Here is a 26,409-nt window from a genome sequence, read left to right as displayed (position 1 = left end):
AAGAAAGACAAGAAATGTTTCCGCCACACCTTGACAGCGTCATGGTGGTGGCGGCTGTGAGTCCCGTTCTGCTTGCGGCTGCTCTCTGAGCTCTGGCCGCTGCCGGCGCTGCGGGTGCTGCCCACACTGCCTGTGCTGCCAACACTGTTCCTGTCACCTGACGAAAGACAACGCAACAATAAGAAAGAGGCTGAGTGTAAAATAAAAGCTAGGCAAATATACAAGCGTTGGAAAATTGAAAGATAGGCTTTCTTCTAAATTATTTACATATATTAAACCCAGCAGAAAAGCTAGAAAATCAATCAACCGTTGTCATAAAGTGTTTCCGGTTCCTGCAAGTTAATCTCTAATGGAAGTTCTGTGACTCTCACAGGCTTTGTATTTCTGTCTAAAAGATCCCATATAAGACAAAAGCCCTAATTTCTCTTCCATGATGATTAAGCACAGATTTCAGTTAATCTACGTCCAGGTACATTTTTCAGAACCTTACATGAAGAAAATGTAATTTATGGAACCTTTTCCAGAGTGGAATGACTATACAATATACCGCTTTAGCAAATGTTAACAACAAGAACTGCATTCACAAGTGTGAATTTTTAGGAGATCGTCCCTATTCCAAAATATATGTATAGAAATATAGACTCATACATAAAAAGCTGAAGGTTCTATAATGCGTTTTTAACATTTATAAGGCAGGAGAAGGTGATCAAGAGTCCAGCTGGTTGTTTCTCTTTGGCAGAATAAATTTCTTTGATGGCATTCATTGGATTAATAAATATTAAACTGGGAAGATCCCAGGAACTCCAAGGAGTTCAGGTGACTCTGTGAACTCCATGAAAAAGGAGAATTTTAGACCTACAAAAGTTTGGAAAGTCTTCTGGACCCATTTCTAAACATCCATAGATTCCAAGTTCATTAGTTTAAACAACTGCATGCAAGTATGAGTTATTCACATTTGCCAAATGTATGGAAGAAGACTCAAATATTCTCTTTAGGACAAAAAGAAACAGTTTAGGATGTGTTGGGACTACCCAGGAAAGACAAGGCTCAAGCCCGCCATGAAGTGTGACTGTCCACATCATGACAAGTCCCTGCTCCAAAATTAGCACATTCAAGCTTTGCTGTATTTTAAAGAGATCCACCAGAACAGCTGTACAATTCAAACAGACTTTAATGAACTATTTGACCCGATGACAAGAAGCATGTTTGGAGGAGTGAAGCTTTAAAACTTAAGAACACAGTACAAACTACCAAGCATGGTGACAGTACCGCCATGCCGCTTCACCCTCGGTGGTACTTGTGACCACCTCCAAGTTCAGTAATTCCCCTTAATGGTCTTAAATACACGTCACAACAATTTTAGGGAATACATTTTTAAAAACTTTTAGAATGGCCTTGCAAACCCCAATTGGAAATGTGTCTGCCCACAGCTCTCTGTCAGCTGCATTGGGGAGGAAACACTCGTGAACATCTTGATCTCACTGGCAGAGTAAAAGACTGGATTGTCAAAGAAAATCTTTGGATCTAAAGTAAAGTATAGCGTGCTGTCTGTGTAACTGTTGACCGTACCCTGGCTGAAAAGAAGAGAGGCCACCTGAACCTGGCTGTCTGAGCTCCAACAGAAAGAATCGGACAACAGGTTCCCCAAAAAGAGACAGAGTCTCTGATTACTTAGACAAAGCGTTTTTCCCCAAGCACCGTGCTCTGAACAAGCGTACCAGTACCAGATCATTCAAGCTTGCTGGTGAAGATTCTTAGTCATCCGGGTCATGATCATTCCAAAAAAAGTTAAAAAACAAAACAACTGGACTTTTTTCCAAAGTTTGAAGACGTTTCACCTACCATCCAGAAAGCTTTCTCAGTTCAAATGTCTGGAGTAGTGTGGAGTAGTTCCAAATTTTATATTATTGCCCAATGACAAGCCCCTTTTTGGGCAATAATATAAAGCTTGGAAATCCACACCATGCATAAAATATATCCACTGAGTCCTTATGCCAGTGCTTGTGTATCTGGTGTCTGAAATGCTAATGCTAACGTAAAAGTCTTGCTAATGCTAAGACGGTAGCCACCAGTGTTTACTACACAGCAAATTCGCTTCCATGAGCCATTTATACTATCTACTGTACTGACCTACCACTACGTTTTCAATAGCCAAACGAATTACAGCAGCTGGTCTCATCATTTCCAGATCCAGACTGTTGTTAAGTAAGGGACGATGAAACAAAGTGTTATACACGTCAGTTAATCAACAACGAATCGACGAATGGCCGAGCAAGTAAATCAGACATGCCAACCACTTACCATTATGTTCTGCTGCAAGACAATTCTGGTTTTGGTTAGAGGATTACTGGGACAGAAGGGGAACAAGGGATTTGCAGGGTGGTTACGGTGAGGCCAGGATGCTGGGATTGAAAGTGATACGGATAGAAGTAAGCCGGTAGAGAAGTCTGGTTAAACGGCAGGGCTGGCGGATGGCTAAGGGTTCGCGCCGGGCTAAGGGCTTGGGTACGAGCTGTTTGATGGGGATAGGTGGACAGGTGTTTGGGGGCCACACACTCTTACCAGTGGGAGAGCTCCTTAGGACCCAAATGTCCTGAGGGGGGGTTGCTTGGGCTGAGAACTGACTGGCCGGTGAAGCACCTAACAAACACACACACTTTAGACATGCTACGTGCGCTCCCTGCATCCTGCAGGGGTTGGAACTGGACCTATGGAGTTGTCACTGAACACCAGGGGAGCTGAGTCGGGGACGGGAGTGGGACTGCAGACCCGGGGACAGAGACACATAAAAGCAGCCACCTGTCATAACAGCAAGATAAAGTTATAAAACAGAGACAAGGTGGATGTTTTTATAGGCCATTGCAACATACATTCCAATGACATTTGCCCTCTTACCATCCAAGCTGAATAACTGGAGCAGCTCTAATGGGGATCAATTCATCTCTCAATTTTCTATACCCGCTTAATCCCTGCAGAGGGCCATCGGAGGCTCTTTAGTGATAGACTGGCACAAGGCAGGGTACCCCCTTGCCAACATAAATAAGATGCAGTTCAAAGATACACAGATATGTAATGGTAAATACATGTAGACAAAGTTGTACAAATATCAGCACCAAATGGGGAATTAAAACTAAAGAGGGTTGCGATAAAATGCTAACACTTGGGCATAGAGGAAGAAGGTAGTGAAGGAGCAAAGTAAAAACTGTTTCGTATCTTTATGTGCTTTTTTTCTTCCAATCTCTTCGTCCCCCTTCTTTGTTATCTTGGTTCTCAGGAATTGCTGCTTCATGTTACAATTCTGTGTCCACACACCTAATTTCTCATGGCAGTCAGGTATTTGGCTAAAAATTGAGATAAGTATTAACAAAAACACACATAGGTCCGCACTTCCTTTCTTTGAGACCAAAGGCAAACAAATAGATTCAATACCCCTGCAATTCTATATACCTGTGCATTTTTGTATGGGTAGATTACAGAAACTCCTCTTGTCATACATGGTTTGCACTGATGGTTTGTTGCTTAGACTCATGCTACTGCGTGTATACCTGCAGGATCATAGCCAAGGATGTATGAGTCGTCAGTCTGAGGGGCGGGGCCTGAGGGAGGAGGTCTGGATGCAAGGTGTGGTCTCTGGCATGGCATTGAGCCCTGGCGGGAGAGAGCGCCCCCTACAGACAGGGAGACACATGTGGGTCGAGGCGGGCATGCAGGAGTGAGAAACAAAATTAGGTTTGGTTCCATGCAGGGGTGTGGCCAGCATGAAGTGCATGCACAGGGGAGGTATCCACAGTCATGTCTGGAGCTCATACACTTGCCTGTATATACGGAGCGACATAAACCAGAACAAATCCTCTCTGGAGTTGCATAACATGCGGCTGAATAGGAATGTAAGATCACAAGTTGCCCAGAGAGAGACCGAGCTCAGTGACTCTCAATGTGCTGGTAGAGCTAACATCACAGAACTCACTCACACACAGACTCACACAGCTGAGTTTGCGCTGAATGCAAAGTGCCTGTAAGACTTTGAGTCAAACTTTCATGTCTTCTTTTCCCCATGCATGAGCATATGCACAGCGAACACACGCGGCATCCCAGCAGAGCTTTAGCACTGAGCTGACACTTTGCAGTCTGGGAACAGTAATCCTATTAATGCGTCTCTGTGCGAGTCGGGAATGCTACGACTCGTGCCCAAGCAACTGGGCGTCTGTGCCTGTTGCAGTTACTCAACCTCTCACCCCGCTCTTTGAATGTCAGCGGCTTTACGGCTGCAAAACAAGCACAGGGCTCGAGTTGCTTTCATTCATATGGATCAAACCAGGTGATTTACAAGCAGGCTGAAGCCCCCCGTGATCATGGATCCCGACACGACGGCTCTTGCTCATATTGTAGTTGCATATGAGATATTATAGTTGCACATATATTTATATGTAAATAATGCAACAAGCAATCTGTCTCAGGGAAAATTATACTTAAAAATAATCACTTTTACTATGTTTAATGTTTATCATTAAATAGTTTTCTTGCATTGCTGTGTTGTAAACACGTTGGGGAGCAGCTTATTTAAGCGGGTCCAGTGATGTGAAAAAACTGAGGCACCCTTACTACCTTCATGAGATTATAGAGGGCAGACTGGTGCTGCTTACTCAAATGCACTCAATTATTGGATCAGCATCAAGTTGGAACGCCTCTATAAAGACAGGAGTTAGCTGATCTGATGCATTCAAGTGTTTTTTTAACGCAACGCCAAGAAGGAAATACATCCCCAATGAGCTTAGAGAAGCATTTTTGTTTTGCTTATTCTCTTTCTTAAGGAGAGAAGATTTATTCATATGTGGGATCCCCCCACACAAACACACACACACATTCACATCCGGGTTTTAAAGACTTACTGAAGACCTTGCTTTGACTTCCATTGACTTCCATTCATTTTCAGCCCTTTTTATGACCTTACCCTAACCTTAAACCTAATTGACACCTTAGTGCTAAACCTAAGCCCTAGCTCAAAAAAGTGAGGACCAAGAAAAGGTTCTCACTTCACATCCAAGTCCTCACTTTGGTGGTAAAATACGAAAAATGTTCTTGTTCAGCTGCAAGTACAAGTACACACATACACCCCAGGACCATGCGTGGATTAGGCAGGAATAGAAAATACCCCCAAACTTTGGCAAACTACAAACAGAACTTCTTCTGGCTTTCAGTCCATAAAGGCCAGATTTATGAAGCATGCCTCTCATCATTGTGGGCACTCCGATGTTGACACATTGTTACCCCTGAGGTTTTTGCAGCTCCTCCAAAGTTAATAATAATAATAATTCACTTTAGTTCCACAGAGGGGAAATTTGTCTCTGCATTTAACCCATCTCTTAAGGACCAGTGCACTGCCTACACTGACTGGCATCCGTGGAGCAATCTGGGCCTACGGGTCTTGCTCAGGGACCCATGGTGGTTATCTGCAGGGACGAAGGCAACTGGCTTCACTGGATTTTATTTAGGGGTTTGAAAGTTAAAGGAACTGAATAGGAATAAATACCACACTTTTCACATATTTATTTTGTGTAAAGAAATTAGAAACCTCCGTATCTTTCATTCACAATCATCCTGTACTTTCTGTTGGTCCAGCATATAAAATCCCAACTAATCTCAGTGAAGTTTGTGGTTGTAATATGACAAAATGTTAAAAAGTAAAAAATCGGTATGAATACTTTTGCAATGCGCTTTAGCGGTAGAATTCAACCCTGAGTCGTTTGTTTCTACAAAAGAAAAGAAAAGAAAAAAAACAGCCTTTGTTGTCGTGGACATGTGCAAACTGTGCGTTTGTCTACCTGCCCTCCTGCTGAGGACCTCCACCACCGAAGGGGGGAAGAAGCCCACCCTGTCGGTCCCCCGCTGACTGTCATGGATGTGGCCTTTCCAACGGCCGTCTGAGTGCTGCTCCAGGACCTGACGGCAACAAACGAGAGCACGCTTCTCTTAGAAGACAAGTTTGATTCTGCAAACAGCCATTAGTCACATGACAGTTCACAAAGAAAAATAGAGCAAAGCGTGCCAGCATATCCAATCATCTGAGCGATCGGACATTTGATGAACGCGGTAAAAGAAATCCAACATTGTGTCAGCAGTGCATCAGCTTGCATTAACGTCTGACTTCCACTAAAGCGCTTAAGACGATAATAAGAGAAAGCCAGTCAGCCGCCAAATACGCAATCTATTCATTAGGAGTGCCAACAAAATCCGTGGAAGGAACAAAAACAAACTGACAAGGTAGCCCGCCGCTGCAGTCGAGTTCAAACCTGATGGGGGGAGCCGTGCAAACGCATCGAAATGCATGGAAGGAGAACAGAACCACGCAAACACACACACGCATGAGGTAGTGTGTGTGTGGGTGGGTGGGGGGTTGGAGGTGTTGGGCAAACAAGCTGGTAATTAGACAAGTTTGAGCCCATCTCTCTGCTGTGGTCTCCTGTTCAGAGTTCACTTAATTATCCCAAAACATCCCTCACAAATCCCAACCACACAACTGCTCGTACACGGTCCCAACCCCCTGACTAGAAGAACATGTTCCTTGTACTTTCTGCAAAACCTCCGTCTGGTGATTTTGGTTTCTTGGACAGAAGTGGCTTGCGTGCCGCTCTTCTGGTCTTCACCTCACTCTGTAGCTGCCAATGGTGACCAAGATTTAGGGGCAAAATGATTCTGGGGGAACATTCTTAGCTCTTAGCTCCCCATGAAGGCTCCTGGTTCCTGATTATTCAAAGAAACGTTCTTTCAGCTGGAATATTCTTGGCAGGTTAGGGTTTTGGACACATGGATGCTTTTAGGTGGAGATATCCACTGCATCTTTCAAAGCAAATAAAACTCTTTGCAATTAATTATTATGTCTCTATGAAGCCTAAACATTTTTATCACTGCCTAAACTGAGGGATCTGATTTATTTTTAAGTTCAAAGCTGGACCCACCCTGGTCGTCATAAAAACACAGAAAGCATCCCAGATATGATTTAATAACATGTTGCAACTTTAAACCAGCGTGGGAAAGCAAATTGCAGCGAGTTGACAGATACACCAGGGACAGTCTGAAAGACAGGAAATGCACAAAAAGTTACCATTATGAGATCTCCAGCCCGCAGGTTGAGAGCAGTGGGATCGTGGAGATTCCAGTAGTCCTTTACTGCTCTGACTTGGAGAGAACTGGATGCTTCTGCAAGGACAAAGGTGTATCATCCCACAGCAAGTGGCTCATTGTCATTAACAGGCCAGAATAGCGCTGGACGATAATTCAATAACAATATATATCGATCGATAAACGTATATCAATAATAGAAAAAAGGTCAATAAAAAGTTCAATAGAAGAACAGTTTTCATTTTGCATTCTACCCTATCAGGTAGGTTAATACTAGTCTCTACATCCTCCAAAACCAATCACAAATGCAGACCCAGGAACGCTCTGTCACCAAACTCCGCCCCTTTAAAGAGCTCAAAAGCTTCTTTTTTTTATTTTTTAAACTTGCAGTTTTGGTAAAAAGTTGGTTGAATATTGGGTTGAGTTTGAATTCAGTGTGTGTGTTCTGTCTCTAAAAATAGGTTGCTAAGCAACAGCATAAAATGGCCACGGCTGCACTTAAAATAAATGTTTCGAATTTGTTGATAATTATCGCTATCGATCAATATGATTTTTATTTTATCGATAAGCTTTTTTTTTCTATATCGTCCCAGCCCTAGGCCAGAACCACAGCGCTACCCCTGGCAACATTTCAGGAGGTCATCCTTGCAGTAACAAACCTCTGAGCAGCTGTTTGATGTCTCTGCTGGCTGTAGAAGTGGTGAACTGGTTGACGATATCCAGAGCTGTCTGGTTGTAGGTGTTGCGCATGTTCACGTTGATCCCCGCCTGAACAGAAACAGCGTCGGCTCCACTTTAATCGCGAGCGACAAATACAAACGTCTTCAATTTGCAAAGTTAGCTGGTCGGAAACATTCAACAGCCGTCCCGCATTACATCGAGCAGCAGCCGCACTACTTCCGTCTTGCCGTAGAGGGCAGCCTCGTGCAGAGCGGTCCCCGCTTTGGTGGCTCTGTTGATGTCGATGCCGGCTTTGAGCAGCAACCTGGGAAATGGAATCAGAAACATGCACCGTGAGGCGGCAGGCGAACGTCCTCCATTTAACTGTCACAAACTACCGTAACATCTCATCGGGTCATGTGCCATCCTCGCACTGACCCGCACAGGAAAACGCATACATCTGTCAGAGGCCCAGATGTGGGAATGCTGGTGGGATTATATCCCGGCAGAGTTGCAGGAGGGGCTGCGTCAGGTTTTAAAGTAATTTGTATTTATATTTGCTTGTATTTCTCAAGCATTTTGTGTCTGAGCACAACTTTAAAAAAAAAAAAGTTTTGAAAATGTCCCATTTGTCTGTTACTGTGCAATGTTTGCTTGAGCAACATAAGACTGAATAATAATAGAAAAGAAAAAAAGAAAAAGACGGACCTGACTTGGGAAAGAAAAAAAGATACCTGAATCATACGACAAGCATCTAAAAGTCATGCCACGAAGATTGGGGGGTAAAAAGGCAGAAAACGCATCATCCCTCAGTTGGTTTTCTAATGTATGTGGAGTTTCCTACATAAAGCTGTTTGGTTGAAATAATATTTGATGTAACCAACTGAATTATCTTCTAACGAGAGTTCCCATGTCTCCTGCCCCACAAAAAAAAAAAAAAAAAAAAACAGCCTACAGAAGGATCGTCACTAAGGGAGATGCTCCATGAACTTCTTAACATGTGCTTGTTAGACTCCCAAAGTTAGATTACCAGAAAGAAGAGCAAGAAAATATATATAATATGCTGTCGAATGAGCAGCAGGCCTGGACTGAGTGGGGAGTTCTTAGAATATCCAGCCTGACAGAGGAACAAGCTAATAGTCGTAGCTGCTACCTGTCTTTCCTTAGCAGCGATGCTTCCTAATCATGTTGGAATAAAACGTTCCAACCATCAAGTAGCTTAGACCCAGACTCCATTGCTGTCACTCAGTCTTTAAACAGCACTGCATATAAACAGCTCGGTTTGGAAAGTGCTAGAGCAAATATTCCTCGGCATTATGTCTCTTCCTGTTTTTTTTTTCTTTTTAAAGTCTTTCCATCTTTCCTGGCGCGGAGGATTTCTGCCTGCTGTCAAAAGGTGAATCTCAAAAAAATTGTATATCATTGAAATGCTGATTTATTTCTGTAACTGCATTCAAAAAGTCAAACTTCATTGTGTGGACCTCTCACACACTGTGATATATTTCAAGGTTTTATTTGTTATTTTTGATTACTATGGCTTAAAGCTAATAAAATGCAAAAAATTGGGGTGTCATGTTTTGCAGTCGCACCATATACAGAGTTGGCAAATATGAGGGAGCTGTTGTGGGTTCAATTCCCTACCGTGAGCCATTTACAGCCAGTCCTCCCCCTTTTTCTCTCGTCCCTTCACCCCTGCAAGCTATTAATGAATAAGGACCACTAGCACCACAAAAACCTTTTAAATAAGAAATAAACTAAAATTCTGTATCTGAAAAAATGCAATAATATATAAGACCAATAAAACAGCATTTATTACAAAGAATAAGACCTTTGGACCATTGGGTAAAAGTTCCACCCTGTTTCTATTTAGTGCAGTTAGGATCCTTCTGATGCTGCATCTGCATCAGGAATGGACAAGAAATGCTTAAACACGTCACTATGGTGCAGGATTAGCCTTTTTAGGAATTAGCTTTTTTTGTTCTACATTCTTTATGGATGGTATCAATGTTTATATGATATTATTTTGGAATGAGAAGTTTGTTTATTATTTGTCTTGTGTAATAGTCTAATCAATGAAGAACATTGCATTAGCCGTAATTGACGACCATCCAAATTAACAGAATCATTCTCTTGAAATATATCACTCAGTGTAGTAAATCTATGTAGAAGTTTCACTTTTTGCATCGAAAGACGAAAATAAACATGTTGACATTTTAATATACCGATATACGCCTATCTGTGTACAATTGTAATTTTAGTTCTAACCAGATCTAGGAAGCTGACAACAATATAAAGACACTGTCAGTGTGGCAAAAAACTGAGTGATCTCTAAATCAGGGGTTCCCAAACTTCCCAGCCTGTGACCCCCAATATAACAGAGCCACAGACTGGTGAACCCCTTTTGGTGGCTAGGATTTATTTATTTTTTTTTATTTTTTTTTTGGGGGGGGGGGATTACGAGAATAAAGTCATAATATTTTGAGATTAAAGTTAAATTTAATCTCAAAGTAGTCTTAAAGTAGTATTTTTTATAAAAACACTTTCAAGAAATGAGGAATGCTGAACATATTGTATACTTTGGTATCTGTCTCACAAATAAAGAAATACAAAATATTTTTAGCACTTCAGTATCCCATCATTTCGAGACCCCACAGGGGGTCCCAACCCCCACTTTGGGAACCGCTGCTCTATGTGCTGCAGAGTTCATTGCTTGTTTTTAGCAGTCCTAGCTATTGAACTTTCCTGCTCAGAAGAAACAGAGTGGAGACAGTGTTGCAAAAATACATTTGATAATGTAGGGAGGATGGGAGTCATCGACAGAATGTCTAACACCCAGGGTGGGGTTTCTTGGCAAGCTAAATACATATTTTACATATTAACAGACAAACAAGAGTGAGAGTGTACATTCAGATGAGAAAATGCATGAGGCAGTGGAGGTTTGGATTTGTTGTGAGGTGATACCAGACTGCCATGAAGAATTAGAGGATATAAAATTATTCAAAGCTTTACTTATTGTTAAACTCCTTCACGTTTTTGTACAGAGTTAATCCCTTTCAGGGTTGCAGATACGGCTGGAAAAAGTACCCAAATAAACCAACCCCCTGTTAAACTCAGACCCTACTCTATTAGGCCCATATTAACCCGTGTTAACCAGACTTTAACCACCATAGCTAACAGCCCAACTGCTGAGCCAATGACACCCAGGAGGCCACCCCCACCCAGAGCATAAGAGCCTCCCCCACCTGGAGGCAGAGGAGGCCCCAAGGAACCCATGGTCCCAGCACACACCAGCCAGGATCAGCACTCTGCAATCCACAGCAGATCCACATCCAAGTGCGACACCCCAAGACCCATTGCCCCAAAACCTCAATTTAGAGTCTACAATAGAGCTAACATGCATGTTTCTACCCCATGGACTTGTTTATTCTGAACATGTGGGATTGTTTGACTGGTAAAGATTGCTAAATCACCCTAGGAACAAACCACATTTGGCGTTCAGTCCTAAATACATAAGCAAAAACAATATGTTGTTTCTCATCCAGAGGGGTAACAACTGCACACAACAAAACAGGTAAAGATTTGAGTTGTGCTTTCAAAAATGGAATGCATAATCAACGGACTGATGGAGAACTCAGAAGAAAAAGTTCAAACACTGCATTTACGCTTAGAAGGTAGAAGAACCACACTCTGCTGGTACAGCTGGCTTTTTTTTTTAGCCTGGCTAAAAAAAAACTCATAACTCACGGAGATGTTCACTCCCTACAAGATACCCTGAAGTAACAAGATATGAAGGATCCTAAATCAAACATTACGCAGTCCAATAATCTCTGAAAGCTGACTGCAATTAATGTCAGAGACCGCTGATTTACATTATATATTAGCTCTAGTACAGAATCTAAAACAGATGAGGGCATCACCCACTAAACAGCCAAACACCCCCCATTGCACAAAGATGCTCTCTGATTTACAAGGTACAATAAAAACAACTCCGTCATTCCAGCAGATGCTTGTTCAGTCTTGTTCGAAATGCATCATAGTAAAAAACTAGGAGAAAAATAAATAGAATGATGCATGTTCTCGGTCCTCCAGTACATGAAAGTCCCCATGCCTTAAGTTGAAGGCAAATGAACTTCTTCTCTTGTTTCTTGACATTTCGCCTATCATCCAAAACGCAGAGAGGGGAAATGCCATGTTAAATGTTATGGTCACAAAATAACTAATAAAGCTGGATTAAACGTGTATGTCTTGTGAAAAGGGTTAGCAGTAAAAAAAAAAGGCTATTGTCAAGCAAAGTAATGGATGGGTGAAGATTTGGGCTGTGTGACCACGAGACCTTGAGCTTTAGAGTCAGCCATGGACTCCTCATTTGACCAAAGTAAGGTTTAGAGACACATTAAGAAAGTTGTTCATGAACAAATATCTGCAATGAACTGAAGTAATGGTCTAAAGAGTGGATCAAATCCCAACACAATGATGGGATGTGCCATAATGATAGGGGTACACAGCATCTAAATGCTTCAGTTGAAGATGGTTTTAAAAGCTAGTCCATGGGGAAGACTATCTTATCTGCTGGTTCTGTAGTCTAGCTAAGACTTTCGAAGACAAGTGATGACAGAGCACTTGTCATGCGTTGGTCATCTAAAGTTGCATTCTCCTCTTAAGACCTGGCTAGGCTTAGACCCACATATTTATGACCTAACCAGAAATGTAAAGCATATAACACCTAATTTAAACACCACTGAGTTGTGGCTAACGCTGTTTAGCGCAGCAGTCGTTGGCACCGTTGTCCTGCAGCAAGAAGCTTCTGAGTTTTAGATCTCGGCGTGTGAAGTTCTGCATGATGTTTGCATATCTTCCCTATGCGTGCTGTGGGTATGCAAGGTTAACTGAGGCCTCTAAAACGTGTAGATGTGCATGTGTGTGTGTGACTGATTGAGTGGTGTTGGGGCTTCTCCATATCCAGCACAACTCTGCACGGGCCGAGCTGGTGTGGACAACGGATGGAAGGAAGTCTGTGGTTATCTCACTTGATGACGTCTTTGTGCCCGTTCCTGGCCGCCAGGTGAAGAGGGGTGGTGGAGGGAGAATCCAGGCTGTCGTTCCCTCTCTCTCCTTCCAAGAGGGCTGACACCATGTTACTGCTGAGCAGTAACTGAGCCACCTGAAGAGAAATCAGTTGGGTGATGCATATACATTTTATATACACAACCAAGCACTCCTTTGTGCTAAAAGGCCTTACTGTAAACGACAACTTGCATAGAGAGAAATTAACTAGCATGCTGGGGTTTATCTACTGCGCAGCTGCTGTCTAAAGACCGTATCCGTGTGGTGAAAAGAGCCCAAAGCCCTCTATTCCTTCACAGCTAAATTGCAAAGTCAGACTGTTTGGGAGAGCTAGTCTGACGAGCACGGAAAGTGTGTCTACTTTTGAATTTTAGTGCAAGCAAGACATCTTGCAGAGTGGCTTATCTGGCTTATGTGACAGGGAAACAGTAAATTAAGGCCCCAGAGGGCAAATCTCTTTCAACATTCACAGTGTCCGAAAAGAGCCACGGAGGCCCTTTGCTCAAAGCGGCTTAGTCGAGCAGGGTCACTTTATTTTAAGCTCCGGTTCATGTTTGACATAAATAATAAGTGTTTTCACATGCAAATAATTGGATTATCAGTCAAAATTTCTTCATGTGAGTTCTCCGGCTTTCGTTTAAAAACCATGAAACGTCCCAATGCAGAGGGCACATTTTATAAAAGGCTGTATTTTATCTCCAAGTGAACAGGGACGGGAGCCGACTTTATTGCGATTTGTGATGTTATCACGAAGCGCCGTGATCAGTGGGCTATGACCAACGGCAGATAAGAAAACCACACAAATAATCCGGTACCTTGAGTCGGCCAAACTCGCAGGCCAAATCCAGAGGAGTCTTCTTCGCCTTGTTCATGAGACAGGGATTAGACTGGTGCTGCAGAAGCATCTCCGACTGAGGGTGAAGGGGAGAGAGTGCAGCACACTGTGAGTAGCGTCACCTCATGTGTATTGCGCTTGTATTCAAACACCAGACAACCTCTGCATGTGTTTTGATGTTTTGTCTTCTACCAGGAGGGAGCAACATATGATAGCTGCTGTGCAGATCCCTAGAAGTATTGTCAGCTTTGTGTTAAATGGAGTTGTGGTAAAGAGGTCAGATCTCACAGGGGGTCATGTTACAGGTGGACGAGTGTTTGCGCATATGGTCTTTGTTTCACCTCTTTGAACCTCTCTGGTAATCGCCCACCTCTATAAGACTGGTTTTTTCTCATGAGAACCTACACCTGGTCCTAATAAAGGTGGAACATCATTTTTTACGTGTTGGCGCTAACAAGTGAGTCAAGTGTGAGGCAGACGTTGTGGGATATTTTCTGGGAATAGATGAGTGTTCTTTAAAGATATAGAAAGGAACTGCAACAGTATTTGTCAAGGTTGATGGGCAAGGGCCCTATAATAATACCCCAATGAGAAATAAAAGTATCACAAAATGTAGAGAACTCCGGGAGAGGATTTCTTTCTCTTTCAGCATATGCTGAATGAGTGAGAAAAAAAGAGAAATTGAAGAAATTAGACAATTTTGGCTGAAAGGAAGCTGGCAAGTAGGGAATTGGTGAAGCCTGTGTTGACCTGAAAGAGACATTTTAAGTGAAACTATCATTGAACACAAGGATCATTAGTTTCCTTTATTAACTCCACCTGTCCCCGCTCTGAAATCCTGGCTGCTGTTTTTAGCTTGGTGTCCTCACGCAGAGCAGATAAAGCTCTTCCTGGGTTGTTTTTATCTCTCTTTATCAGTGCTAATGCTGATCTGTTTAGATCTTAGTCAATCTTTAATTATTAAGAGTATGTTAGTCTAAACACTGGCAGCAGTTGGTTCCAGATTTACAAAGGTCATTAACTCCCGTAGGGCTGCGGCATACAGATGAGATAGGGGTCCATAAATAGACGTTAATCCGGGTTTATGCTTGACGCATCCGCGAGGTCCGCACGGCCACAAAGCGTCATTTTGGCTACCACAGCCCTCCGAGCAGCTAAAAGTTTCAGAAAATTCCTAACTATGTAGACCGTCCCGTGCAGAAACACATGCCGGACGAGCAAGAGCTCCTTCTGGCAGAGGTAAATCAATTTAGACATCTTTATGATTCGGCCCATAAAGATCGCCATCATCAACAAATTGGTAACAATTCCTGGATAGAATTCTCCGTTGCTCTTGGAAGAAAGAAACAGGCTTTAAAATGTTGGAAACAATGTTGTTATCCACTTTTACGTGCAGTTCACTTGGTGTAGGAGTACAACGCTGCCCTCTAGAGTCTAGGAGACTAGTGCTACTTCAGAGCAGAAAAGCCGCACGGAGCATAAACGACATTGCGCCCGCATGTCTCAATTCCACACGGGTCGTACGTGCGTCAAGCATAAACCAGCCGTTAGGAATGCAACATTACGTGAGTGTTTTTTTGTGAGCTTTAGATATGTATATCTGTCCTACTGAGCATTCTGAGAGGAAAACAAATGTTGGAAGAAAGAGACGAGTTTTGTGCACATCAATGGAATTACTGATGCTGTTGGTGAACACCAGCTGAAGACACAGTGGGTTTAAGTTTCAGCGAAATTAGAGGATTGGTAACTCCTTGGATTAGTGTGTGTGCGTGTGTGCATGTGTGTGTTGTGCGTTTTGAACTCACCACCTCATAGTGCCCATACTGTGCAGAGAGATGTAAGGGTATCTGTCCATCATGGGAAGGAGCGTTAACTGAAGCCCCTCCTCTCAGAAGCAGAAGAACAGAGTCGGATTTTCCCTGCCACGCTGCATAGTGGAGCGGACGCATGCCTGCGGACAACAGCGAGGTGCTAAGTGGAAGACAGCGATTGATGTAAATGGTATTAAAATTGCTGTTGGTTTTTGTTCCACAAAATTCTGATTGAGATCTAGATCAGATAAAACATTTTAGACATTAGAAAATAAAGAAACCGAAGATGTTTAAAGTCATTTGACATCAGCACCATTTTATTTATTTAGAAGAATCCATTTCTCCTTTTAAAAGCAGCTTCTGCTTCTGGAAAGTATGTAATCTGTCAGATAGCACAAGTTGCTCTAGATTCTCAGTGTCCCTTTCACTGCAGTAGAAATGGGCTCTGTCAAAATCCCACATTCTCATACCATTACAGTACCTAATTGTTGCACATAACAATCTGGATTATCCTTTTCCTCTTTAGTTTCAGAGCAAACACCCTCCATTCCATTGCCTGAGGAATACTAACCCTGATCACAATCCATGTACAACTCCATTTTCAAAGACATCGGAACGTTCCCCGAAAACAGCTACCTTGTAGAATTTAAAGGAACATTTATAAATTTACCTCCATATAAGCGTTCAACAAGACCCATCAGCGTTAATAACTCAACATACTGCTGAGTTATTACATCTCAAACATTCATTCTGACATAACTGCGCAAGACCTTCAATGATGCTCATTTTCATGCTTTAATCTATCTCAACTTCCCATCCAGTAAAAAGAGAAAGTGTGTTTTCACACTACACAACAAGCTAGGGGGAAAATGGCTCCATTTACACGTAGAAACCATTTTGAATAGGCACCAGAGAGTCTTAATAGTGGAACAATAGTTTTATCAGACAGTTTCCAGACTCGCTGACACTAAATAAAAATCAGTGCTGCCCAGTGCTGCAGAAAGTCAGTCTATCTGGCTACCCACACCTACTGTGTCGTCCAGCTCCGTAAAATAAGAAGCAATGTAAATTCTAGAAACTCTCACAGGCTGAAGGAAGAGTGAGTTATTCATACTGCTGCCAATATAAACGAGGCAGGACGACAAGGGTTGATATCAAGAGTGTGATAACCTGCAAGTCCCCTTTAATGCCCACAGCTGATTTAAATTTTAGTGTCCTAAATGCTAGCCTGTGAAAAATTATGAAAAAAAGTGTGAGTAGAATGTGGGCCAATCATAAGGGCTATTATGATGTTCAATAGCAATGTTCAACAAAAATATCGTAATTGCATGTTTTCCTGATATCCTGCAACCCATAGGTGCAGATGTTGTAAAGATCTGTATTTATTAACTGAAGCATTTGTTCCTTTTATGCCTTTAATATATTCATTTTAACATATGTTTCTTTCATGCAATGCTTTGTTATGCGGATGCTTTGTTATTACTTTTCTGTCTTTCCTTTCTGATGTTATGTGAGGTGCTTTGAACTACCTTGTTTACCAATGGTCGTGTTTTAAATAACCTTGTGTTGCCTTTTGTAACGTATGGCACACAATATGTCAACCCTACCTAGGCGTGGTCTAAGGTTCCATCCGAAAACATCTTTTGAGTAAGGACTCTTTAGCCAAAGCGGAAGTGCGTCAGTGTTGATAAATGCTGTCCAAATAAGGCAGTCAGTAAGGAAGGAGGTAGCAAAAGGAGCCTATATGCTTCCTCTCGTAGGTCCTTTAGCATAGGAACCTCGAGATATCTCTTACCGGTGCTAAGAAGCTATAAGGAATCCCACAATCCTTTGGGTGACATGACGTATAATAGGGCTGGACAATATAGAAAAAAAGCATATTGGTAAAATACTTTTGATAATTATCAAAAAATGCAAAACATATATTTAAGTGCAGCCCAGGCCATTTTATGATGTTGCATAGTTACTAATTTATAGTTAAAGGGCAGACAAACACTGAATTTACCCCTTTATTAAACCAACTTTTTATCAAACTGTAAGTTGTTAAAAAAGAAACACGCGCTCTCTGAACTCTTTGAAGGGGGCAGAGCTTGGTGACGGAGAATTGCTGGGTCTGCCTTTGTGATTGGCAGGAGGATGTAATGACTGTAAAAATAACGTAAATGATACGCCAGAATGAAAAAGGAAGAAAAACTGTTTTTCTACTACTTTTTTTCTATCGTACCACACATGTATCGATCGATATGTATCATTGAATTATCGTCCAGCCCTAACGTATAAGCACAGCTCCCTTCATGGAGATTAACGAAAAAGTCCAGAGAGAAGGGATTGCACACTTGTAAACAGTGGCATTTACCATTTCCCATATGGTAAATTTAGTACCACAAATGAAAGTGTCACTGGCCGGATTTTTTTAAGGATGAAAAGATCAGAGTTGGTCTATTCCCACTGCCATGAAAACGACGGCTATCGGTCGCATATGGCGAAAAAGATCGGATTTGGGTCGCATTTGCCTGATGTGTGAACGTAACGTATGTCGCAATCCTTCTGTTGGCTATTTAAACCCATACAAGCCATGTTGTTGTGCATCATGCTCAACGTGTTCCTATATGCATCTGCTGAGCAACATATTTCTCAGATCAGATGGACTCTGGAAGACTCCGCTTGCTGATTCTACTGCTGCTCTTGATTTGTATCAAATAACTTTGTGGCACTGGTGACCGCCTCCCGAGGTGGACCGAGGGCCCGATATATGTGAGTCGACCTCAGATAAAAAAAACCTGTGTTGGGGCCTTTCAGTTAAATCCATGGCGTAAAAACAGGCGAAGATCACAGAATGTAATGATGATCTGAAAAGGGGTTCAGACGTTATTGCAGGTCACAACCCCCGAGCTTCCTGTAAGCCTATATAATGTAAGCCGTATCTGCATGTCACCTAATGTGTCTCTGGTCTTGACCCACTGTTTTGCTAACTGTTGGATGTTCCAGGAAATACCCGATCATTCTAGCCATGAAGACGTTAAACTGGCTTCTAGGCCTTGTTTGAGACAATCGAGCTCTAAGTATACAGTGGATCATATACAAACCTGTCATGGGTTTGCAGCTCTACGACTAAAGCTCATAACTGGGTGTTTAACCATGTTGCTCAGTAAGCATCTCCTAAATATCCAGATTTTGAGGAAAATTAATATTACGATAAACATGCTTTGTTCAACAGGATGACGAGTCTGATATGGCTGCTGTTGTAGTCAGGAGGTAAACGATCTGAACATCAACGTCGTTTGCAAGCTAAACTAACTTTGTAACAAAGCCCAACTATGCAATAGCTCATCACTCTTGGTTGTGCGCAGTCTTCCATGTATTGCATATAAATTACATTCAGGGATATCCACCAGCTGAAGTGCTAGAAGTTAACTTCAACATTTCACAGAGCTCTTCAGGAATACACAGCTGGCCTCAGAGGCGACACGCTCATGCTTATGAGCCTTTCACGCTTCGTGGGCTCAGTCGGCGAGCCCCGGCTCTGGATTCCACCGTATCTCTTCTTCTTGGAAGTGAGCAAATAGCTGGATCTGCTGTCACTTTGTGGGATACAAACTTCAAAGCGAATAAGATAGATAAGAAAAAATAAAAAATTCAGTTAACATATTTTTCAGCAGAGCATCAGCGCTGAAGAAAGACGTTTCAGGCTCAATGTAATCCCCAGCGACTGTGGGAGACTGGACTTCATGCATTTAAATAAATGTTTCTCTAAAACCGTCAACTTGTTGGCCGGCTCTGAGGGAACCAGTGAGGCCGTTCTGTCATTATGATACCATTGATATCCTTGATATCCACAGTGGCCTGGGCCTCCAGCAGCAGCGACAGCAGCTCTGTGGTGCCCGTCAGAGCAGCGTGGTGCAGCGCCGAGAAGCTGTGGGCAAAAACACAGACAGAGAGAGGAGGATGAGAGGACTCGTAAAGCGAGAGAGTCTACTTCTCCACCTTGCCATCAAAACTTTAAAACAGGTCAAGAAGAAAGGTATTCGCTTACATGAAAGTGAGACGGTATATAAGCGCCATAATTCTGCCGGAACCTTTACGGATCCAGACGGCCCAAGGCAATGAGACACAGCGCCACCAGGAAGTATTCGCACCCTTTCACTTTTCTGACTTACAGACTTATTCCAAAACTGAACTGAGTATAATATTCCTTACAAAGGATCTACGCAAAACAGCCCATGATCAGTTTTTGCAGGCATTTTATGTAACGTCAAAAAATAATCAAATATTTTAAAAAAGGCCATAAGTATCTACAGCTTTCAATGATGTGCTGTGAGCTCAGTGGGGTCTCACCTCCACTGATCACATGGAGACGCTTTTGAAATGTGTGGCTCTAAAGTCTGAAGCCACGTCTGCTAGGTTTCGTCCCTTGAACAGGCTTTAGAAAGGGACATAATTGTCTAAATGAGGTCTCGCTGTTGACGTTGCACATCTGAGCAGTAATGAAGCAATGAAACCAGAGGAATTATCTGTAGACCTCTGAGACCACATTGTTTCTAATGCTGACATCTGGGGGAGGATACAACGGGGTATTTTTAGCAGCATTGAACGTCCCGAAAAGCAATATGGTCTCCATCATTCAGAAATGGAAGAAGTTTGCAATGATCAGACCCCTCACAGGATTTTCCAGCCAACCAAACAGAGTAATCGGGGAAGAAGGGCTTTGATCTGAGAAATGACCGAGAAGAAAAACGGTCGTTTAGGCAATCTTCTAGTGTTCGCTTGTGGAAACAGAAGATCAATCCAGAAGCTCATCCATTGCTACAGTACAGAGCAGCTATGCAGGGGAATACATTCTCAAAGGGAATAAAACGGCCTTAAAAGTGGGTCACAAAACTGTAAATAATGCTGGTTCAGGCTGGGCTTAAGTCCAATTGAATATCTCTGGAAGGGGCTATAAATGATGGTTAACTGACGCTGTCCATCCCACGTGGCAGAGCTTAAAATTATTTGTGCACAAAAATGGAGGAAGATACCGAGAAAGAGGTGTGCCAAGCTTGTGGACACATACCCAAAAACCCCTGAGACTGTCTTTGTTGCCAAAGGGGCTATAAATAAATGTTGCGCTAATGTGGGAATGATTATGTACCCATTTTTTTTTTTAGATTGTTATAAATTTACAAAAATGAAGACATGTTTTTGCTTTGTCAGTGTGACTTATTTTGTGAAAACTCGACTTACTCGAGCTCTCAGTTGAGAAGTCTGTGTATTTTCCGCTTAAATACATGCTGTGCTTAGAATGTTAACAGCTAAACCGTGTTGCCTAGACATAGTTAATGGGGGAAAAGATGGCATTCTTTTACATATCAGGACAACCAACACCCAATACTCTTATTAGGGTTGACGGTGAGTTTTAGGATGTAACATCAAAGTCTCCAGTGCAGGTAGAGTCAGAGCCAAAATGGCCATCACTCATAAAGGTAAATCAGGATAGTGGTGCACATCAACAATATAGAGTAATACACCATGCCTCCTTTGGTTCTAAGCAAGCAAAGATTATTGTGTGGTCAGCACCACTTCAAAAGATCTGGTCTCCATAGCCATACAGCAGAAACATTTTGTGAAAAGGCTTTATATGATAGTTGGCATTTTGAAGAAGGTTTTGTTTGTTGGCATTCACTATATGTCTGTAAGACAGTAACATTGATCCCACAGACTGCATGTTTTTGTGACACTGTAGAGTATTTACAGACTGCATTCAAGTAAAACATTTCAAATCCTGATCTATGAACTAATCAGAGTCAAATAAATCCAATTTTAATTCCTGTCCCAGCCTGTTGCTGCTGGCATTCTTTGATGAGAACATGCATTCAACTAGACTATGCTTGTTAATTTAAAGAGACAAGACAAAGTCTAACAATCCATCCAATCATCCGTCCATCCAGTTTCTATTAATGCTTAATCTTTGCAGGGTTGCTGCAGGGGCTGGTGCCTATTTCCAGCAGTGCATAGACAAAAGGCAGGTAGAACCTGGACAGGGCAGCAAACAACCATGCACAAACACACTCACACCTTATTGCAATTTAGAGAGATCAGTTACCTTAGCATGCATTAATTTGGACTGCAGGAGGAAGCCAGAGAGAAGCCATGCATGCAATAAGCAAGCATGCAAACTCCAACCCTAAAGGCCCATATTTGAACATAGGATCTTCTTGCTGCAACACGCCATTGCTAACAACTGCACCACCATATACCATATATAAGTATAACTGATTTCATGACATTTGAGACCATCAGGAATGGGCTATTTACAGGTTTCATTTATCTATGAAAAACTTCCCTTTTTAGTCTGTCTAATGTTGAGCTTAACTGAGAAAGTTACAGAATCTGAGATTCAGAGCTGCGTGTTGATCTGATCTCTGAAGAGTTCCCATATTGTTAGCTGGCCAAACCTTTTAGAAACATTGTTAATCTCTGCAGCAAACCAAATACACGGACAAACAAAACCCACACCAGATACGGGCAACAACCCAAGGGACACATACAAAGAAAGAATTAAGAATAAATAAGTCTGCAAACTGCAATATTTATGATACAGGGGAAAATATTAAAACACAAGAACAAAACAGGAATAACATTAGAATGCACAAAGACTTGGAAAACCAAGAAAGTAGATACACTGTCAGCATTTACCAGCAATTCTGTTTCCTATCAGTGTTGGTTAATATTAGCTGATTCAACCTTTATAGCCATTAAAAAAGCTTCTTATTACCAAGGCGTTACACTAGAAGGATGTAATGTCACGTAAATGCATGCAACCTAAATGTTTCAAAACATACTGAAGACAGTGGTTCCAGAAGACTTCTGAGTTTTCTGGTGAGTACTGTTGGGGCCATTAACCAGAAGGAGAAATTCTTCTGGTTAATGGCCAATCATTCTACCAGAAACAATCAGATGCTTCTTGCAAGATTTCTCTACTAATATTTTCCAAGAATCAAGGACCACTCGCAAAGACTCAGAGAAAGAGCCTGCATTAGCAGGTACAGCTTTTTCCATGAACAGAATAAGTGATGTACTCATCCAGAATGGCCTCTGTGTAAACTCCCTCCACTGCTGGAGAAAAAGCCTGTTGAAGCACGTTAAAAGACTGCGTCTGTCAGGATCTCCAGGGGTTTGATTACTTCTTGCAGCTGCCTGGGGATATGCATATGTTTTCACCTTTAGCATTGCTTGTTTCTGTTATTAGTTTAGCTTCGGTTCAGTTTTTATGTTTCTAGCTTAATTTGGTATCTGTTAGTTTCAGTTCCTGTCTAGTTAGCCCATGTATTTTATTATTTTATCGGTTCTGTTAGATCTTTATTCCTGTTTGTCTCTCCTTAGTTTAGCTAGGGTTTCTCTTAATGTCTGGCCATTCTCATGTTTTTCCTGTTAGGTTCAGTTCTCCCTCTGCCTTGACAACTTACTACCCCCATTCCTCCCGCCAACTGCCCTTTACTCCTTACTCCTTACTCTTCAGCTGTGTAATTTGCTTCACCTGTTGTCCCCCCCCCCCCCATAATATATGTTGTCAGCTCAGCCACTTCTAGTTGTCAGGTCCTCCGTCTTCATCTATCATGGTGTCTATGGTTCCTGTTTCCCTCTCAGTCTGTAAACCTTTTTTATTCAGCCTGTAAGCCTGATTTATTTATTTATTAAATCCTCTTCTGCTCATCATGCACCTCCCGAGCTCTTGTCTGCGTTCTGATCCAACCATGACAGCTTCACAACATCTGGACAAGCCGATGAACTTCTAAGATCTGGTCATATAGGAACAAACTTTCAAGTCTTTGGAAGTCATTGCACACATGATGCCTGGAGGAGAAATGGCGCTGCTCATCACTCCCTAAAGCATCAGAAACATAGTGTTGGACCTTTTCTCACTACTTGGCGCTGGCAGATGGCAGAAATGCACCCAAAAATTCTTCATGACAATCTTCCGTCTATGAAATGAAACACTGGTGGGTTGCAAACACACGGCTAAGAAAACCCTCATCTGGTTTCAGATAAATCTAAAATAAAGCTTCATAATGACCCACTCGATCGCCTGGCTTAAATCCAACTGGAAATCTATGGAAATAGAGAATAGATGTGTTTAATACTCATATTTTCCTACTGCATATCTTCTTGCAAATACACCTCATCCAAATCTCATCATCTGCTCCTGGAACGTTCTACTGACGTGTGCTGAATACGTGTCAGTGTGATGGTGTTGACTTTGTGACAGCCAGCTGTTTACTCACGCCTCACCGTCCTCCTCGTGCTTTGGAAGTGATCTCATATTTCACAGACCCCTTCCTGCCTGCCACCCAACCACACAGCAGCTCCCCCCGTGGGTGGACAGCTTGATGTCAACACCTCCATTGTGTGCCACCTCCCACAAACTACGCTGCGTGCAGACACATGCAGCGGTTCACAGTCAACATAGTCCCTTTGTTGTCCAAAAAAAAAAAAAAAAAAAATCAGTGTAGAGCTTGGCTTTGTTGATGGACTGTTTCTCCAGATCGCACAAGAACAAAATACATTTTACAGAAACGAAAGAAGATTTGGGATCTAAAACAGCAATACTTAAGGGTCTGGACATAATAGCAAAAATGTTTACCTCTTAAAGAACTAAAATTTGAGTTCAACTAATTTATTTAAATTTTTTCAACAAGATATCACAATGCTATCATCTTCTGCAATGGTTGGATGCAGTAGGACAGCCATTTTTAATTTCTGAAAAGATCCTGAGGGGATTGGGAGAAAAGAAGTCCAGTGCCTGACCCACTGGACGGGCTTTCTACACGGCCCCGTGGCAGAAGCTCCAACAAGGTCTGGGAGCTTTTCCCTGCAATGGTGGACATCCCTAAACTGAGGGCTCTCATCTCTGCAGGGATTATTGGGTATTTTAACAGAAGAATGCTTCAGCTCACAATGCCCAAAGGACTGACGAGGACTTTTTCCAGCAGAACAGCTTTGTGTTTTGGTTCCATCCTGCATCTTTCCCTGATCTAAATATCACTAAAAGCATTTGTGGATGGATGGCAAGGGAGATGCCAAAAACCGGATGAAAACTACAGACGACGGATGCCCTTCAAGAAGCTACCTTCTCCATACAAAGCAATGTTTCCACCAGCCTACTGGAAATGCTTGCATCAAGCATGTCTAAACAAATATTTGAAATCAACGAGAGCAGAGGGGATACTACTTACCAACTTCTCTGATATTCTTAGTTCTTGTTTTTTCTCTAATTTTTAAACTACGTATCAGTTGATGGATGAACAGCCTGTTTTTGAATAGACCTCCCACTCTTTTTTTTTTTGCCTCCGCCCCTTTTTTTTCTTTTTACAACATGATCATGATACACAAGCATAAAATGCACACACTCGCAGCTTTTCCACTGTCTTCAGATGGGTTTTTTTATCAGACGTGTAGCTTGTTTCAGCATAAACTCTTCCTATTGCACATTTGCAAGCAAAGTCAAGCTAGGTCATACTTAAACTCCCTGGCCATATATTAAAGCTTAGACCATTCTCCTTGCCTGAATGAAACAATTGCCAGACATTAAACCTCTATTTACAAAATTATATGATGGTGAGGAAAATGCAAATTCAAAAACCTGTGCTCCTTAACTTGGTTAATAAGTTACTTCACTGTAGACAGCATGAGTCTGACATGTTTCCATTTTTGTCTTGATGTCATTTCATGTGCAATTCTTCAGTTAAGTGGAAAATTACATCCCCCTGGGAGATTTGGTTAAGTTAAAAGCAATATTTTATCTTAACCACCCTGTTTTTCTGACTGGAAATAACATTCTTGTCATTTTGAGTCCTGACTTTAATTGGCCTGAGAATCTGCAGGGGGAGCTAAAGAATATGGTGATGGTAAAGAGGCCTTCCATGCCCCAGGATGTGGCTCATTACAAATTATTAAAGGATAAAAATACTAGTGGAAACATGCAAAAAGCTGCTCAGCAATTATTATAAGCATTTAATTCCTTTAATGTCAATACAGGCTTTTAACTGGTTTCTTAGGAGGGTATAGATAATCACCAACATTCATTATTTTGGTTAAACACAATAAACACAGAATTAATTTTTTCACAAAAATTACGTCAAATGCACACTGCTTTAGGTTTTGGGTTAAACCTGTGTCCAATCAGAAACAAACGTCTTGAATGAACATAACTTTAAATCAGGTCAGTTTTAGAGGCTAACTGTGTCTCTTTTTAAATTTCATGCATGTGATGCATTCTAGGACCACTCCATCAGGTTCTAATCTTGATATTTCCTCTCGTAAAAGGTAACAGGTTTTTTGACCTTGAGGAAAGAGAAAGTGATTTGGGCATTTATTTTGTCAGATTCCTGCATGCTGGGTTGGTGTGAGGCGCTGTTTCCACACAACGAGAGAGATTGAGATCCCAGCAAAGACGTTTCTGCCTGAAGTTTAGAGCTTCTCCCTGTGTATAGATGGCTTTTCACCAGGTACTACAGTTTCCTCCCACACTCCAAGATAACACATCAGGTTAACTGGGCACTCTGGATTATCCCTTATACTACATTGTACCTCCCACGTGTCACGTATCACACCTTGCCCATTGACTGCTGCAGACAGAAACCTGACTCACATCCCCATCACCTGCAGCATCATACAGGATTAAGCAGTAAAAAATTAAAAAAATGAATAGAGTTGGTTTTTGACAGACCTGAACTAAAACTGCCACAATTCCATTCACCAGGCTTACGCGTATTCAGTTTAAACATTTACATTTGTGACTTTTTATCTACACGATAATGTAGCTCTGCGTAGCTCGTTATCTGTCAAACATTTGGATGTGACTAAAATGTTCTTTTTCTCGTCCTATACAAGGTAATCACAAAGTTAGTACCCAGTCATTTCCTGGCCTGGAGTTAAAATAAT

The 26,409-nt window shown here is 41.9% G+C and overlaps 1 protein-coding gene across 7 annotated transcripts in view; it reads right to left on the bottom strand.

Annotated features, from left to right (window-relative positions):
• The window catches only part of LOC105920296 (caskin-2), a 65,195-nt gene that overhangs the window by 11,858 nt on the left and 26,928 nt on the right, over window positions 1–26,409 (bottom strand). For 5 of the 7 annotated variants that reach the window (XM_036142336.1, XM_036142335.1, XM_036142340.1 and 2 more), the window contains exons 4-14: window positions 19,305–19,402; window positions 15,484–15,629; window positions 13,659–13,754; window positions 12,807–12,940; window positions 7,996–8,104; window positions 7,779–7,887; window positions 7,103–7,197; window positions 5,823–5,940; window positions 3,546–3,668; window positions 2,563–2,640; window positions 30–157 (exon numbers count right to left, since the gene is read on the bottom strand). In XM_036142336.1, coding sequence (XP_035998229.1) covers window positions 30–157; window positions 2,563–2,640; window positions 3,546–3,668; window positions 5,823–5,940; window positions 7,103–7,197; window positions 7,779–7,887; window positions 7,996–8,104; window positions 12,807–12,940; window positions 13,659–13,754; window positions 15,484–15,629; window positions 19,305–19,402 — 1,234 coding nt within the window. The remainder of the gene's footprint in view (window positions 1–29; window positions 158–2,562; window positions 2,641–3,545; window positions 3,669–5,822; window positions 5,941–7,102; window positions 7,198–7,778; window positions 7,888–7,995; window positions 8,105–12,806; window positions 12,941–13,658; window positions 13,755–15,483; window positions 15,630–19,304; window positions 19,403–26,409) is intronic. The other 2 variants (XM_036142339.1, XM_036142341.1) reach the window with 2 other exon arrangements.

Source organism: Fundulus heteroclitus, chromosome 10 (assembly GCF_011125445.2).
Source record: "Fundulus heteroclitus isolate FHET01 chromosome 10, MU-UCD_Fhet_4.1, whole genome shotgun sequence".
NCBI lineage: Eukaryota > Metazoa > Chordata > Actinopteri > Cyprinodontiformes > Fundulidae > Fundulus > Fundulus heteroclitus.
Note: the sequence above shows the minus strand (reverse complement) of the source record. Positions and strands in the feature narration are given on the sequence as shown.